At 39.3% G+C, this 14,987-nt stretch overlaps 1 protein-coding gene across 1 annotated transcript in view; it reads right to left on the reverse strand.

The window, feature by feature from the left end:
* FNIP2 (folliculin interacting protein 2) overlaps positions 1-14,979 on the reverse strand; it is a 163,599-nt gene extending 148,620 nt beyond the window's left edge. The window contains exon 1 of the mRNA XM_006892778.1: positions 14,813-14,979. Within this exon, the coding sequence (XP_006892840.1) occupies positions 14,813-14,925 (113 nt within the window). The 5' untranslated portion in view covers positions 14,926-14,979. The remainder of the gene's footprint in view (positions 1-14,812) is intronic.
* Positions 14,980-14,987: the final 8 nt, after the last annotated feature.

Below are 14,987 nucleotides of genomic sequence, written 5' to 3' on the forward strand. Positions count from 1 at the left end.
AAAAAACTGGATAAATTATGTATATTGTACTGAAACAGATGAGGGAAAGAACAGATTAGAAGTGATATATGATTGAGTATTATGGTTAGCACAGGAATCCAGAATTAAGGTTGCATAGAGAAGTGTACTTGGGGTGGGGGGTGGGGGGAAGGGACGTGGGAATTGTATACTAATGAAGGAATTTTTTTCCTTTTTTTTTTCTTTTCTCTCTTCGGAGGGGGAAGTGAGCTGGTGGGGAGGGGTGGGAAGAGAGAAAATTGCGGCAATGAATGAATGGAAATCCAAAACCTCTGTAAAAAAAAATAAATAAATAAAAAAAGATGATTCTACAGGTTACAGAAGAACCACCATTGCTTTTGTAGTGTACTATGTCTTAAATTTAAGAAAACCAGTCAGCTAATTTCACTCCATGATTTATCACAGATTTATCAAGTCACACAAGAATTCAAGCGAATCTAAAAACTCTAGAAAACAGACCTCTACATATCTGCTTGTTTATAGTGAATGTTTTCAAAGCTCAATGGATCTTATTTAAATTAGATACTTTTTCATCCAGTTACTTCTGACAGCTGTGCAATTTTACAACTGGGTCTCAAACATTATTACTTATCTAAGTACCTTGGTTTTGTAGGTTTGAGTGGAAAACAAAGGTCAACTGACCCTTTGAAACACTTAATTGATCATACTGATACCACAAAAACAATTCACTAATATTAACAGAAAGAAGTAAATTTCTACTATTTTGAGTTCTGAGAAACAAAATGTCCTTTAAATACATCATAGGGTAACCCACAAACAGGTAATGAGCTGGTAAAATACTGTTTCAAGAGATTAAATTCTTTAGCAAAGAATCTTTTAAGAATCATCAGGTTTCAAAACCCTTATATTTATTTCTTTATTCTACTAGTATTTAATAAATGCCAATCTTCACTCAGGCACTACTGACATAATACTAGCACTATGATTTCAAAGGGAGCTCTGATGCCTTCTTATTGTTGGTGGTGTTAGGTACTGTTGAAAGAAGAAAGAATGGGACATAGGAATATAGGGATGTGAGCATCTCTCTGAAAAGGCAAGAGGGAGTAAGAATAGCACTTCCCCAGAGAATAAAGCAGATAAAGAACCCACTGCCCAGATTAATGGTGCTTCTAGAGCCATAGTAGCAGCAAGAGGTTAGTTTATTCATTGCTAACTATGGTTATTCATAACCATGGTTACGGTGCTAACAATGGCATTTATTTATTATTTATGGAAGGAAGTTGGTGAGTAGGGGAGACAAAGTATACCATCCAATGTAAATCGAAGTTTTAGCCCAACAGTCTCAAAGCACAATTCTTCAGTTAGTCCAGGCTTCAGTTTCAGTGGTTTCAGTTCAGCCGTCAAATCCAAATCACCCAGCCAGGATTGCCTCAGATCAGTTCTAAGTCGTCTTCTCCTTCAAGTATCCAACAAAGAACAGCAAAAACCTTTAACTGTGGCCTTTATCTCAAGGTTTCTCTACTTATGCCTTGCCATTATCTCTCCACTACCATTACCAAGGTCTCCCTCAAGTCTTGCTGCCCAATGTGGGAAGCATTCTTTCTTTTATTCTAGTCCCAAAGCTGTTGATGATTAGCAAGACCATGCTAATTTGCAAGACTATGTAGCTGGAAACCAATGGGGCTAACAGTAATGGCTAAGAAAGAGCCAACTTTTAGGCTAAGAGCACAGTATAACTCATAGACACCTGAGAACAACAGACCTGAATCATCATGTCTGATACACTTGAACCCACTGCTGCAGTCACCATGTCAATTGACCTCACTGAGGGGGAGAGGAGGGTCTTCCTCTCTTTCATCAACCCTCCACCTTTCCAAACATGATAACCCCTTGCTCTCTTTCATCAACCCTCCACCTTTCCAAACATAGATAACCCTTCCCAAGGAACAGCCTCTCCAAGCAACATGCCCAAATAATGAGAGACAAAGCTTCACTATCCTTTACTCTAAGAAGCATTCTGGTGGCACCTTTTCCAAGACATCCATGATGGTTCTTTTGGTAGTCCACAGGATATCCAGCACTCTCCTCCCACACTATAACTCAAAGGCATCAATTTTCTTCCATCTTTCTTATTCATTGTTCAGCTCTCAGAATGCACAGCAAGTGCATGAAAAGACCATGGCCCGAATCAGGCACACCTTAGCCTTCAAACTAATGTAACTGCTTTTCAGTATTCTGGCGAGGTCCCTGACAACAGACTTGCCTATAACAATACATCTCCTGATATTCTGACTGCTGGTACCAAGGGTGTTGACTGTGGAACCAAGCAAGATGAAATCACTGAGTTTAGATCCTTTCTCCATCTATCATGATATACTGGTGGGTTAGTGGTAAGGAATTGTGCTTACAAACCAAAGATACATGGTTTGAATCCTCCATCTGCTCTGTGGGACAAAGACGGGCAATCTCCTCTCGTGCAATATACTGCCTCTGAACACATGCTGGAGAGTCATTATGGGTTGATTCTGATTTGACAGTACTTAACAACAACAAAAACAAGAATTCAAAGAACTCTCATATCTATGTACTATATACTACACCATGTGACTTTAGTTAATTCCTTTTCAGTTACTTTCAAATATATGCTTTTTAAAGTATCATTAAACTTAAAAGGCACTACTTCTTGGTCATATTTTGTAGAATAAAAATCCTGACTAAAAGAAACTAGAGAGCTCTGGAGGCCTAATGAATAAGGAATTGCACTGCCAATCCAAAGGCAACAGTTTCTAATCAACCAGTGGCTCTAAGGGGAAAAGGCAGGTAATCTCCACCTGTGAGATTGATACCCTATTAAAAAAAAACCACTGGGGACTCAGTTGAGTCCTCCTGACATGAAGGCAATGAAAATTAAAAGAGTTACAAAATAACAGATACACTAAAAATTGTTTTGTTATAATAACGAAGGTATTGATTTTAAGACAGGAAAAGAAAATTCCAATTTTCTTGGCATACCAAGGAGAGACAGTTGGCAGTCTGGAGTATTTATAAAGTGTTAAAATCAGAACTGATTAGGTTGGTGATGTTGTTGATTCCTCTTAACACATCCTAAATCAACACCTGTTTCATCTCTTGCGGAATGTACAGGTTAACATCTAACTTGTCTTCAACTTGTGAAGGAACAGAGTTGCCATGACAACTGAATTAAAAGTTTAGTTAGAAGAATTTACCCAATGAAATACCAGATCAGTTCAATTCTGTTTAACTAATATATATGTGTACTCGTAAGCAAATTCTATTTTAAGTGTGCTAAACAAAGCAAATATAATCTGTTCTGTGAAAAGTTTCATGAATCAAATATTAAACTGCATTCTCTGTCTCTCTGTCACACACAGAGACACGCATAAACATATATATACTTTGGCCAGAGAAGGCCAGAAGTAAATTGACCAATAGCTAATTATTAAATCTTGGCAATATTACATTTCTTATTTTAGGGTCTTCAGGATTTAAATCAAGGGAAAGCAAAGATAATACATCTCTCAAACTGTGTTTAGTCATCAAGTAAACTTATCTAAGTATTTAATATTTACTGATATCTACTTATTAAATATTATAATATAGGGTACAGATGAGTAAGAAGATGGAAAGAGTAGACAGAGTCATTTTACCAAAAGCAATTGGTGGATACAGCAGAATTTCATGAAACAATGTATAAGCAAGAGCCTGTGGTGATGAAGAAGTTCAACTGCTCTGAAAGAATTGGCAAAAAACAAGGCTCCAGGAATTGATGGCATATTGATTGACATATTTCAACAAACAGATGCTGCCCTGGATGTGCTCACAAAGTTATGACAAGAAATCTGGAGGACAACCACCTGGCCAACTGGTGACTGGAAGAGATCTATATTTTTTCCCCATCCAAAGAAAGGTGATTCGACTGAGTGTGGAAATTACAGAGCAGTATCATTGATATCACATGCAAGGAAGATTCTGCTGAAGATTATCCAAAAACGACCGGAACAGCACATCAACAGAGAATGACCTGAAATGCAGGCTGGATTTAGAAGAGGCTATGGCACTAGGGATATTATATCTAATGTCAGATGGATGTAGGATCAAAGCAGAGAGTACCAGAGGAATGTCTACCTATGTTTCATTGACTGTGCAAAGGCATTTGAATGTGTGGATCAAAACAAACAGTGGCTGACTCTGAGAAGAATGGGAATCCCAAACCACTTGATTCTGCTTATGTGAAACCTATACTTGGACCAAAAGGCAACTGTGAGAACAGAGCAAGGAAACACTTCATGGTTCAAAACTGGGAAGTGTGTGTGTCAAGGATGTGTCCTATCTCCATATCTTTTCAATCTATATGTGGAACAGATTATCTGGGAGGCTGAGCTGTATGGATCTGTGTTATGCAGATGACACAACCCTGCTTGCTGAAACTGAGGAGAATCTGAAGCACTTGCTGCAGAAGGTCAGGACTGCAGCCTTCAATATGGATTTAAACTCAACATCAAGAAAATAAAGATTCTCAAAAAAAAAAAAAAAAGAAAATAAAGATTCTCACCGCTAGGCCAATTGGCAGCATCATGATGGGTGGTGAAGAGATTGAGATTGTTGACGGCTTCAGTTTGCTTGGCTCTACAATCAACATTCTTGGTACGAGCAGCCAGGAAATTAAAAGACAAATTGCATTAGGAAAGTCTGCTGTCAGAGATCTTTCCAAAGTACTCAAGAGCAACGATGTAAGTCTAGAGACTAAGGTGTGCCTGATTACTTGCTATGCATCAGAGAGCTGAACAATGACTAGGGATGATAGAAGGAAAACTGATGCCATTGAGCTGTGGTGTTGGAGAAGAGTACTGAAATATACCATGGACTGCTAGAACAAACACGTTCGTCCTGGAGAGTGTGAAGCTGCTCCTTGGAGGCAAGGACTCTGAAGCTCCGTCTAACATACTATGGACATGTTGCAAGGCGGGATCAGTCCTTGGAGAAAAACATTATTCTTGGGAGGGTGGACGGACAGACAGCGCAGGAGAGGAAGACCTTAGATGAGATGGATTGATTCAGTGACTGGGATAATGGGGATAGATTGGCAAGGGACAGAGCAAGGTTTAGGGCTGTTGTACATAGGGTTGCTATGAGTTGCAGGCAACTAGATGGCACATAACAACAACAACATGAATAAGTAGATTGTCAATGTTCTCAGAAAAGTATTTCCTTAAAAAACGTGCAGGGTTTAGGTTATTCACATTTGCTCCATGACTGAAATGTTAGCTTCTAGAACAATCTCCTTATGTGAATGGCACTCACATTTCACCCAGATCTGCAGACTCTGAATTCATCTGTTGAGGAGTGAACTTTAGATCCCGAGGTGGTTGATATCTTGTGTGAAAAGGTTGTCATTTTCAATTATAGTTGAGTGAGTAACAAAGAAACAATAATTATTTGTTTGATGGTGTGTTTCAAAATCAGGAAAGGGGTCCTTCAGGGATGTATTTTGTCTCCATACCTTTTCGATCTGTATGCAGAACAGATCATCCGAGACGCTGGGCTGTACGAGGAGGAATGTGGCATCAAGATTGGTGGAAGAATCATCAACAACCAGCGTTATGCAGATGACACAGCGCTGCTTGCTGAAACTGAGGAGGACCTGAAGCGCTTGCTGCAAAAATTTAAAGACTGCAGTCTTCAATATGAAGCTCAGCATCAGTATGGATGGTGAAGAGACTGGGATAGTTAACAGTTTTAGTTTGCTTGGTTCCACAGTCAACACTCTTGGTAGCAGCAGCCAGGAATTCAAGAGACGAATTGCACTGGGAAAGTCAGCTGTGAGGGAATTCTCAGGAGTACGGAAGAGCAACAATATCAGGCTGGAGACTAAGGTGCACCTGATCCAGGCTATAGTCTTGGCAATTATGTGCTATGCATCAGAGAGTTGGACTATGAATAAGGATGATAGAAAGAGAATTGATGCCTTTGAGCTGTGGTGCTGGAGAAGAGTGTTGAATATGCCATGGACAGCTAGGAGAACAAACAGGTTTGTCCTGGAGAGGGTAAAGCCAGAATGCTCCTTGGAGTCAAGGATTCTGAAGCTTCGTCTGACATACTTTGGGCATGTTGCAAGGAGGGACTGGTCCTTGCAGAGGACATCATGTTTGGGAGAGTGGAGGGACAGCGAAGGAGAGGAAGACCCTCGATGAAATGGATCGATTCTGTGAGTGGAGTGGTGGGAATGAGTGTGTTTGAGATGGTGAGGTTGGCATAGGACAGAACGGCGTTTAGGGCTCTTGTACACAGGGTCACAATGAGTCACAAGCGACTCGATGGCACATAACAACAACAATGGTGTGTTATGCTAATTACAGAAATGCTCTGCTATACAGTAAAAAATCTCGAGGGTGGTGATAAAATCATCTCTACAATGCATATGTAATATACAGATGTTGTCCAAAAACTCTAGGGTACAATTTGCAAAACTAAGCTAGACTACAAGGACAAGTGACTATAACTATACTGAAAAATAATATACTTTGTAAAATCCTAGAAAGTAATTAAGAGTACAAGCAAAAAAAAAGCAAACAAAAAAAAAACCAAACCAGACATGTTGTCATCGCCAACTCACTTAGAACTCCACTATAAACTGGAATCTAGATTCATACTCCAACAAAAATCTCAGCATTCTGCTATACAATACTTTTCCACAACATAACAGTATTAATGTCTGCATTTTATTCCATTTAATCTATCATACTGTTTAAGTACACGCAGAAAATGCAGTTAAACAAAAATATGGGTAGCATGATGTATGAGAGAGGACATTGTCCTTTTCAGAATTCCATTAAAAGGCAGCTGGGCAGATTCTGGCCTAACACAAGTGGGATTCCAGCCCATCTCCTTCCATCCCCATCCCACCCTCCCATTCAAGCCCTGGTTACAAAAGTGCCTGTGTGGCCATGAGAAGTGAGTCACGGATGTTCCATTTACAGATGGGGTGGGGTTGAGGGAAATCACTATTACAGCACCAGCTAACTGGAAAAGTCTACCCTGTTTTTCCTCCTTTACATAATAATCATTTTTCACAAATTTGAGATAAAGAGTGCTTGGTAAGTGGGAACTCACCAAATATTTCAGCACTCTGAGCCACAAAGGAAAGATTTTTTTGTTTTGTTTTGTTTTTTTTTACAGCCAAGATCATGATCTCATAATCCAGGCCTAACAATTCACGCCAGGGACTTGTATAATCAGGATAAAACATTTGTTCCTTTTCACCCACACCAAGAAAAACAGTGGCTGAAGGAATAAAGTACAGTAAAGCACCAGTTACAAAATCAAAGTCAGCCACTAGGAGTTCACACTAGCAACCAAAGCATTTCAAAAGTGCAAGGACAATCTTTCACAAATTCCTTTGCCAAAGATCACAATAGTCAAGTAGCTTCCTCAAGTTGATATCACAAGGAAGCCATGTAAAACACAATCTAGAGCAACAATAACAAAAATCAATGCTCTATGCTTCTGGAGTCAAAACCAAACTATGCTGATCCTCCAAAGATTTTCCAGTGCTGTAAACTGTACAAGCCATCTTTTTCCCCTTAAGATGCTGCTGGTGCATTTGAACTGCCAGAGAGGTGCTATCTTTGGGTCAGCAGCACAATTCCCTACAGATTATACCACTAGAGCTCAGTAACGCCAAATGCTTCAAATGACAATACAATAATAGTATGACATATTCACATTTCAAGTCTTAAGGTACTCACTTTAGTTTTTAAAATATCTCAGATATTTTAAACCTCTTTTCTAAGTTGTTCCAAATCCAAGATTTTGTCACTTCTTTATAAATTAATTTCAAACAAATATGAATCAGGCATCCACCAATAGCTATATGCATGCAATTCCTAATTGTACCTTAGGCCTCTGGGAAGATGCCACTTGGCTATGAGGTTCATATGAAGCAGTGGTTCTGCCCAACAAACAACTGTTGTTATGTGTCTTCAAGTTGACTGTAACTCAGTCACAACCCTATGCACAATAGCTCTGAACTCTGCCCCATCCTGAGCCAATCTGATTTTCTCTGACACATCCACCCTCGTTACTCCCGTTACTGTGTCCATCTATCTAATCCAGAGTCTTCCTCTCTTGCACTGTCTCTCCACCCTTAAAGCATGATGTCCTTCTCTAAAGGACTGGTTCCTCCTGGCCACATGCCCAAAGCATGAGATACAGAGCTTCAAAATCCTTGCCTCCAAAGAGAAACTTGGTTTCACCCTCTCCTGTACAGACCTGTTTATTCTCTTGGCAGTCTATGTATGTTCAATGCTCTTCTCTGCACCACAACTCAAAAGCATCAATTCTTCTCCAACAAGTAGTATTTCCACATACATATTGCCTAAAATTATTACTGCTGCTGTGTGCCATCAAGTCAGAATTGATTCATAACTGACCTTCCAGCAGGTTTTCAAAGTCTGTAAATCACATGGGAGGCGAAGACTCTAAGTCACATGGGAGGTGACTGCCCATCTTTCTTTCTCTATTGGAGCAGCTGGTAGACTGTGTTCCTTTGGGTTGGCAATGCAACTCCTTACCACCAGTCCATCTGGTAATTATTAGCATCACCAATTAACACAGACTCCTATGGTTTGTAATAAATCCAGATTTTCAATATATTATAACTCTCAAACATAATACTTTTAATCTTATAAACCACCAGCTATTTTAATAAAGATGTAAAATTTTATAATTAATTTTTATTCAAATCCAGTTTCTCCACAAATGGTATTTGTGTGTCTTCCTCCCCTCATAGTATAAGATAATCTAAATATTACTTTACATGGACAGAAATCATAAAAGCAACATAAATTTATTACAGCAAAATTCAAAAATATCAACAAAAAAGAACAAAATTAAAATTTCACCCACATCCTGGCAACTACTGCTAACGTGTAAAGTGTTGGTATACAGTACTACAAACACCCTCTTCCACAGAGGCATAATCAAACATCTATTTTCAGATATCACAAGTTTCTATGTTGACTTTATTTTAACTGTTGAGAAAACCCTTCCCTGTTGGTATATACCTCTATATATTTCTATAATAGGTCCCCAGGTGGTACAAATCTTCTGTATTTGGCTACTAACCAAATGGCAAACCTACACAAGCGGTGCCTTGGAAAAAAGTCTCAGTGATCTGCTGCCATAAAGATCACAGGAAGTAAACACTATAGATCCATTTTACTCTGTAACGCATGGGACCTTAATGAGCTAGAATCAACAGCAAGAAGTTTGACTCCAGAATATAAATCACTGTGTAACTGTATCATTGTGCAGTTATGTTATTTCTCCCTCTGGTTAAATAAAGTAATAAAGTTTTATTCTTATTAAGAACAATTTCAAATAATTAGGAAAAAAAAAAACCCAACAGTACACCATACTATTAAAAATGTTTTGGGATTGCTGAACACCTTGTCATTACGATCCGGGTCTGAGTGACTGCCTGTTGAATATCTCTGACACTCTCCTGGGGATCTTTCATCACTGATAACATCAAGGTTAATAGAAAACAATGTGACTGCATTTCTGTCTCACGTCTCCCATCCATCAAAAGACAAAAGACAAAGCCTCTAAAAATGGTTCCACTTTAGTAAAGCCTCCATCAGAATTATACTGAATTCCTTTGCTTTAAAAGATGCTTGGTAATTCTTTAAATCATCCTGTATTACAGCCTTACTGAAGTCCTATTACATAGGACTGGTGCTGCCACTTTACAAGTATGGAAACTGGGACTCAAAAGAAATGAAGAGACTTGTTCTCTCTCCTGTCTGTATACATGGCCAGGAGCGCTGGTGGTATTGTAGGCTGTGTTGAGCTGCTAACCGAAAGGCTGGCAGCTGGCACCTAGCAGGCCTTCTGAGGGACAAAGACGAAGGCAATCTCCTCTTAGTTAAGATATACAGCCTTGGAACCCCAGTGCAGCACCACCATGAGCAGAGAAAATACTTAGTGACAGTGATGGTGGATTTTTTTGTTTCTGTACATAGGATGCATACGGCAGGGCTATACCAACAGTCTCCTCAACTCGTCTTATGAAATGTGTTCTTTTTTTTTATGAAATGTTTTTAACAAAATATATTTCATTAGTTAGAACAGCTCTCTTTTCACTCCTGTCAAAAATGTCTATTATTCCCCACAGTGAAGATACATTTCAGGAAAGGAAATAAATAATGAGTATGCTAACAGCATCAAAGCAGCAGGCAAAAGAATCTCTAGAAAGACTTAGAAAGTAGTAAAAATAAGTTAAAACGTCTATCTCTATTTCATATCTTATTTTATAAGAACTGAAAAGTATTCTAGAACTTTTCTCTAGAATATTCTACTTCAGAAAAATGATAATATAAATGCCTGATTCCTGGGAGCTAACTGTGAAAGAGAAAGAAACACTTTTGTGCAATTTCTCCAAAGGAAGAGTCAGTCCTGTCCTTAGCCATACCAAGCACAAGATAGTGAATTTTTAACTATGTACCTAATGTAAATATTTACTCTTTATTTATCAGTGTCTGAAGCATCTGTCTGTTATAATTTCCAGTGTGCTCCTTGCTATTTATCCACTTTAGCATAAAATTTGTTTTCCTTTAGAGCAAATACTCTAGTAAACAGAACCATCCCTTGGCTATCCTATCTACATACTTTGAAAGCCAGAAGCACATGGGTATCAGATGCATTTGATAATAATACCAAATGGATTACACTAACCTTGTAACAGGTTACTTAAATTTGTTCTAGTAAAACAATGGGGATTAGCAATAACTAGGCCACTTGGTCTTAGGTATTCAGAACTAAGAGCATGAAGTGGCATGAAGCTCTCATTTAACTAGCCTCAATATATAACATTTGATAACTTGTGATTTTTTTTACCTCCCTGTTGCATATCATTTTAAACAGAAATATACTACTGATTTTCCAAGAACATTAAAAAAAAATAGAAAATAAAAACCTCAAGATAAGTCTTCAGGCTTCAACCAGATAAGCATGTCATTAGGTACATCATGGCTTTTAAAAAGACCTATGTAAATAGGCTGACCTTACATTCAAGATAACCAAGAACTCAATTCTAGTTGCTTGAGCAACTTGACAAATCATTTTTTGGTCCAATTTATCCTTCTGTGACACAGGGCTATTCAAAGATATACTTGAGTATCAACTAATTAAGAGTGTAAACAACTGAAAAAGACCAGCAAGTAGAAAATCCATTAAAATTCCTAAGAACTCAATGTAATTTTCAACTTGAAATAGGAAGTAAGCATCACAAATGCCTGAAATCATATATTGTTCCTGACTGCTTCCCCCAAACATGTAAATTCAATGTCTTAAGATTCCTACTCTGTTTTCCTAGCAACCACTTTCCTCAAAGCTATGAAAAGGGCTTTTTGTTTAAATTCCAAACAAAATACATTTAAGTAGGCATTCTGACAGTGATGATGATCTTGTTTAGATGGAATGCCAGCAGGCATGAGGATTTGAAAAATGTCTTGTGATAGAAACAACTAGAATTAGAAAGCAAAATTATGTCTGCAAAAATTGAAAGAATAAAAGGAAGAAAACAAGGAGAAGTGTACTGAAATGAAGAGAACAAAATGAAGGGCAAAATAATTCAAAGAAGTGGAGTAAAGTTGAAGATAACTAATGAAAGTCCATCATGGAAATAGAAAAAAATGTTTGAGGCTTTTACAAACATTAATATAAAAAAAAATACATATACACACAAAGCTTGAGCTTACTTTCATTTATGTATTTCTCAATATATTCCAAAACTGCCAAAAAAAGTTTATCTGAATTATCAGGGAACTTTGCACTATCAAGAATTAGAATATATGCTTCTAATTGTGCTACAAAATGAATACTCATTCATGTTAAGAATATGTGATTTTTAAGCTAAGTGTCTGCCTTCATTTCTCCAAATATACTCCAAAGTAAATTCCAAGGACTGCTAATTTCCCAGATGAGGCAAACTCTTTCCGAAAAGCACATACTAGTTCTTCTCTGGTAAAATCTGGGTAAAATGAAAAATCAGAAACTAAACCATCAAGTTGCTTCTAACTCACAGAAACCTTTTAGGATAGAGAACTGCCTCTTAAGGTTGTTTCCTCAGCTGGAATCTTTATGGATGCAGACTGCATCATCTTTCTCTCAGTGTGGCTGGTGGCCTTGAATCACTAGGCCACCAAGGTCCCTAAGACAGAAAAAACAGGGTCATTATTTTGTAGGGCAAGAGAGGGGAAACTGTCCCTGAAAATAACTTCTAACTCAAGAGGGCTCTCCAGAGCCCTAAAGTTAAGCAGGAAAAGTAGACTTGATGAGGAAAGGAGAAAAGAGTTTTTAAGGCATCCTGTGGACATAAAGTTTGCACTCGTTCACCTGTCCCCATTCAGTATCTTTGCTAACACCTGGTGCTTCATCCCTCTTCCCTCTAGGGATTTTCCTCCTCACAGCAATCCCTATGAGGGGCTCTGCTGAAAGTATCCTCATCAGTGGGATGTTCAAGAAAGATTCCCAAACTCTCCCAGACAACATCTACCCCCAAAATTTGCAGAATGGGGATAGAAGAACCACCCCAAAACAACCTATCGACCAATAACAAAACACAAAAGTACCTCGGCACAACTTTGTGTTCTTCACATACACCAAGGAGAAGGCAGAACTCTGTACTGCAAACATTCCCACAAAGTGGGAATCACCTTCCCTAATATAGCTAAGTCCTAAATATAAACCTACAACTTTTTTGTTATTGTTGTTGTTCAAACATAAGCAATTAAACCTGTGGGTGGAGGAAATGGTGGTGGGTGAGGAAATGGTGGTGGAAGGAACACAGGAAAACAATGACAGTGCAGCTCCATAATGTCCACCAGCATTAAAACGACTCTAAATGTCCTTGTCAAGGGCTACTACAGTAATGACACCCATGACATCCTTCCTCTGCAGGCTTTGTTCTCGTGATCGAGCCTGGGTTACTAGGAAGGAGGAGAAGAAATTACATACCCTGAGTCTGAAGTAATTCTACCATTCTGTGAGGTAATACAACATCACTAGTACGCAAAGCCATAAAAGGCATAGAATTTCCTGCTCAAATTCAAATGGTTCTGGTAGCATGAGGGAAACATGAGAACTGAACAAGTGTGGCTTAAGTTTGCCTTCTGAACACCACATTTCACAAGCACATATATATTCACATACCAAAAAAAGGACTAGTATTTCATTTTCTTGTCGTTCTAACTACAGGAAGAGAATGCATGTGTTTTGAACAAATGTAATCCAAGGAAAACAAAATCTAGACTATAAAACTAAATCCAAAATTTATTTCAAAGTTTTGCTTGAGACTTTTGGAAGGTTTACTATACTAGGTATAACCTTGATTCATCTCATACTTAATGTGAAAGTTGCACAAAGAACAAGGAAGACCTAAGAATTGATGCCTTCGAATTTTAGAGTTGGCAAAGAATATTCAATACACTAAGCCTACAAGAATAATCAATCGGTCTCTGTTTAATAGAGAGCCAGAAAGCTGCTTAAAACCAAGAGTAGTGAAATTTCCTCTACTGACTATGGACATGTTATCAGGAGGGACTGTCCCTGGAGAAGGACCTCATGCTTAGTAAAATGGAGAGACAGTGAAAAAAAGGAAGACCCCTCAACGAAACCGACTGCCACAGTGACTGCCCCAATGGGCTCAAATTCAGGAATGATGGTGAGGCACGTGGAAGACCAAGCAATATTTCCGTTCAGCTGTGCAAAGGGTTACTATGGGTCAGGACCAACTGGACAGCACCTCACAGGCTTGTTAAACAAGGAGTAATTTTTTTATAAGACAGTCAAAAAAAGGCAACTAGTTGGGTACCTGTCACTTTGGGAATAGTTGTTCAATAAAAAACAGCCACTCCTTCAAAAACATCCAGAAGTAAATACATGAAATTCTAAACCCAAGTGTGTGGAAATGCAATTCTGGAGCATCATCAACCAGCTTTTAAAATTTAGCCCTTAGAAGTAGAAGACTTTGCTGGATTGGAGAGACTGCTTAAATTTTCCCTGACTGCAGATTAAGTTCCCTCATCTGTAAAATGGGGGATATGATTGCATCACAGGGTTGTTAGTAAAGTAAATGGAAAAATGCAGTAGGTATTTAGAATAATAAACAAAAAAAAATGCTAGCAATAATCTAAGATGTGTGCTGAATGGCTTAAAGTAGGACCTACTTTAATGTACTGCATCAGTTTCTTAAATTGAAATCTCAGCCATTTCATAAAAGCATTTTACTCTATGCACACATCATGCGGCATGAGCCTTCCAAATGATGCCAAAATTACATACTTTTATTCATCCTTCTGAGAGCTTGTCATATAAGGCAAGGAAAAAGGAAGATGCTTCTTCTTGGCTGTTGCTACTTCACAACTTCAAAATACTGTCACGTACACAATAGATTGGAGCTGCCCTCAAAATGACAGCTCACAGCTTTGCAGCGCCCGCAGAAGTGCCCAGGAGGCTCTGCTGGCAAAGGGGTTCGCCCCGGCGCACTGTGAATCGCCTACCTCCCCAGCAAAGCGCACACCCCAGAGCCCCAAGGAAAAGAGAACTCTTCCAAAGGGAAAGCGAGTGGAGTTAGGGAGAAAGGGAGGGAGTGAGGACCCTCCCGGTCACACAGGGTTCGGAGCCACGCCGGATGCCCGTGATGGGCAGCGACATCCCGGACCACCCGCTCCCCTGTCTCCTCCCATTCCCCCGACGAGTGCCGAGGCCAACTCCCGTCCCGCACCGGACTCGGCCCTCCACGCCCCCTCACCTAAAGGCTGGTCCTTCCTTAAGAGCCCTGCCCTGGGCAGACGCCGACGCGGAGCTGCCACCGCTGCTGCTGCCCCTTTTGTTGAAGAGCTTCTGGAGCAAGGTTGGGGCCATGATGCTGCCGCCGCCGCTGCAGCTCTGGCCGGGGCGCTCAGGAGGCCGGCAGCTCAGAGCGC

Source organism: Elephantulus edwardii, unplaced genomic scaffold (genome assembly GCF_000299155.1).
Source record: "Elephantulus edwardii isolate Elephantulus edwardi_28Jun2011 unplaced genomic scaffold, EleEdw1.0 scaffold00119, whole genome shotgun sequence".
Classification (NCBI taxonomy): Eukaryota; Metazoa; Chordata; class Mammalia; order Macroscelidea; family Macroscelididae; genus Elephantulus; species Elephantulus edwardii.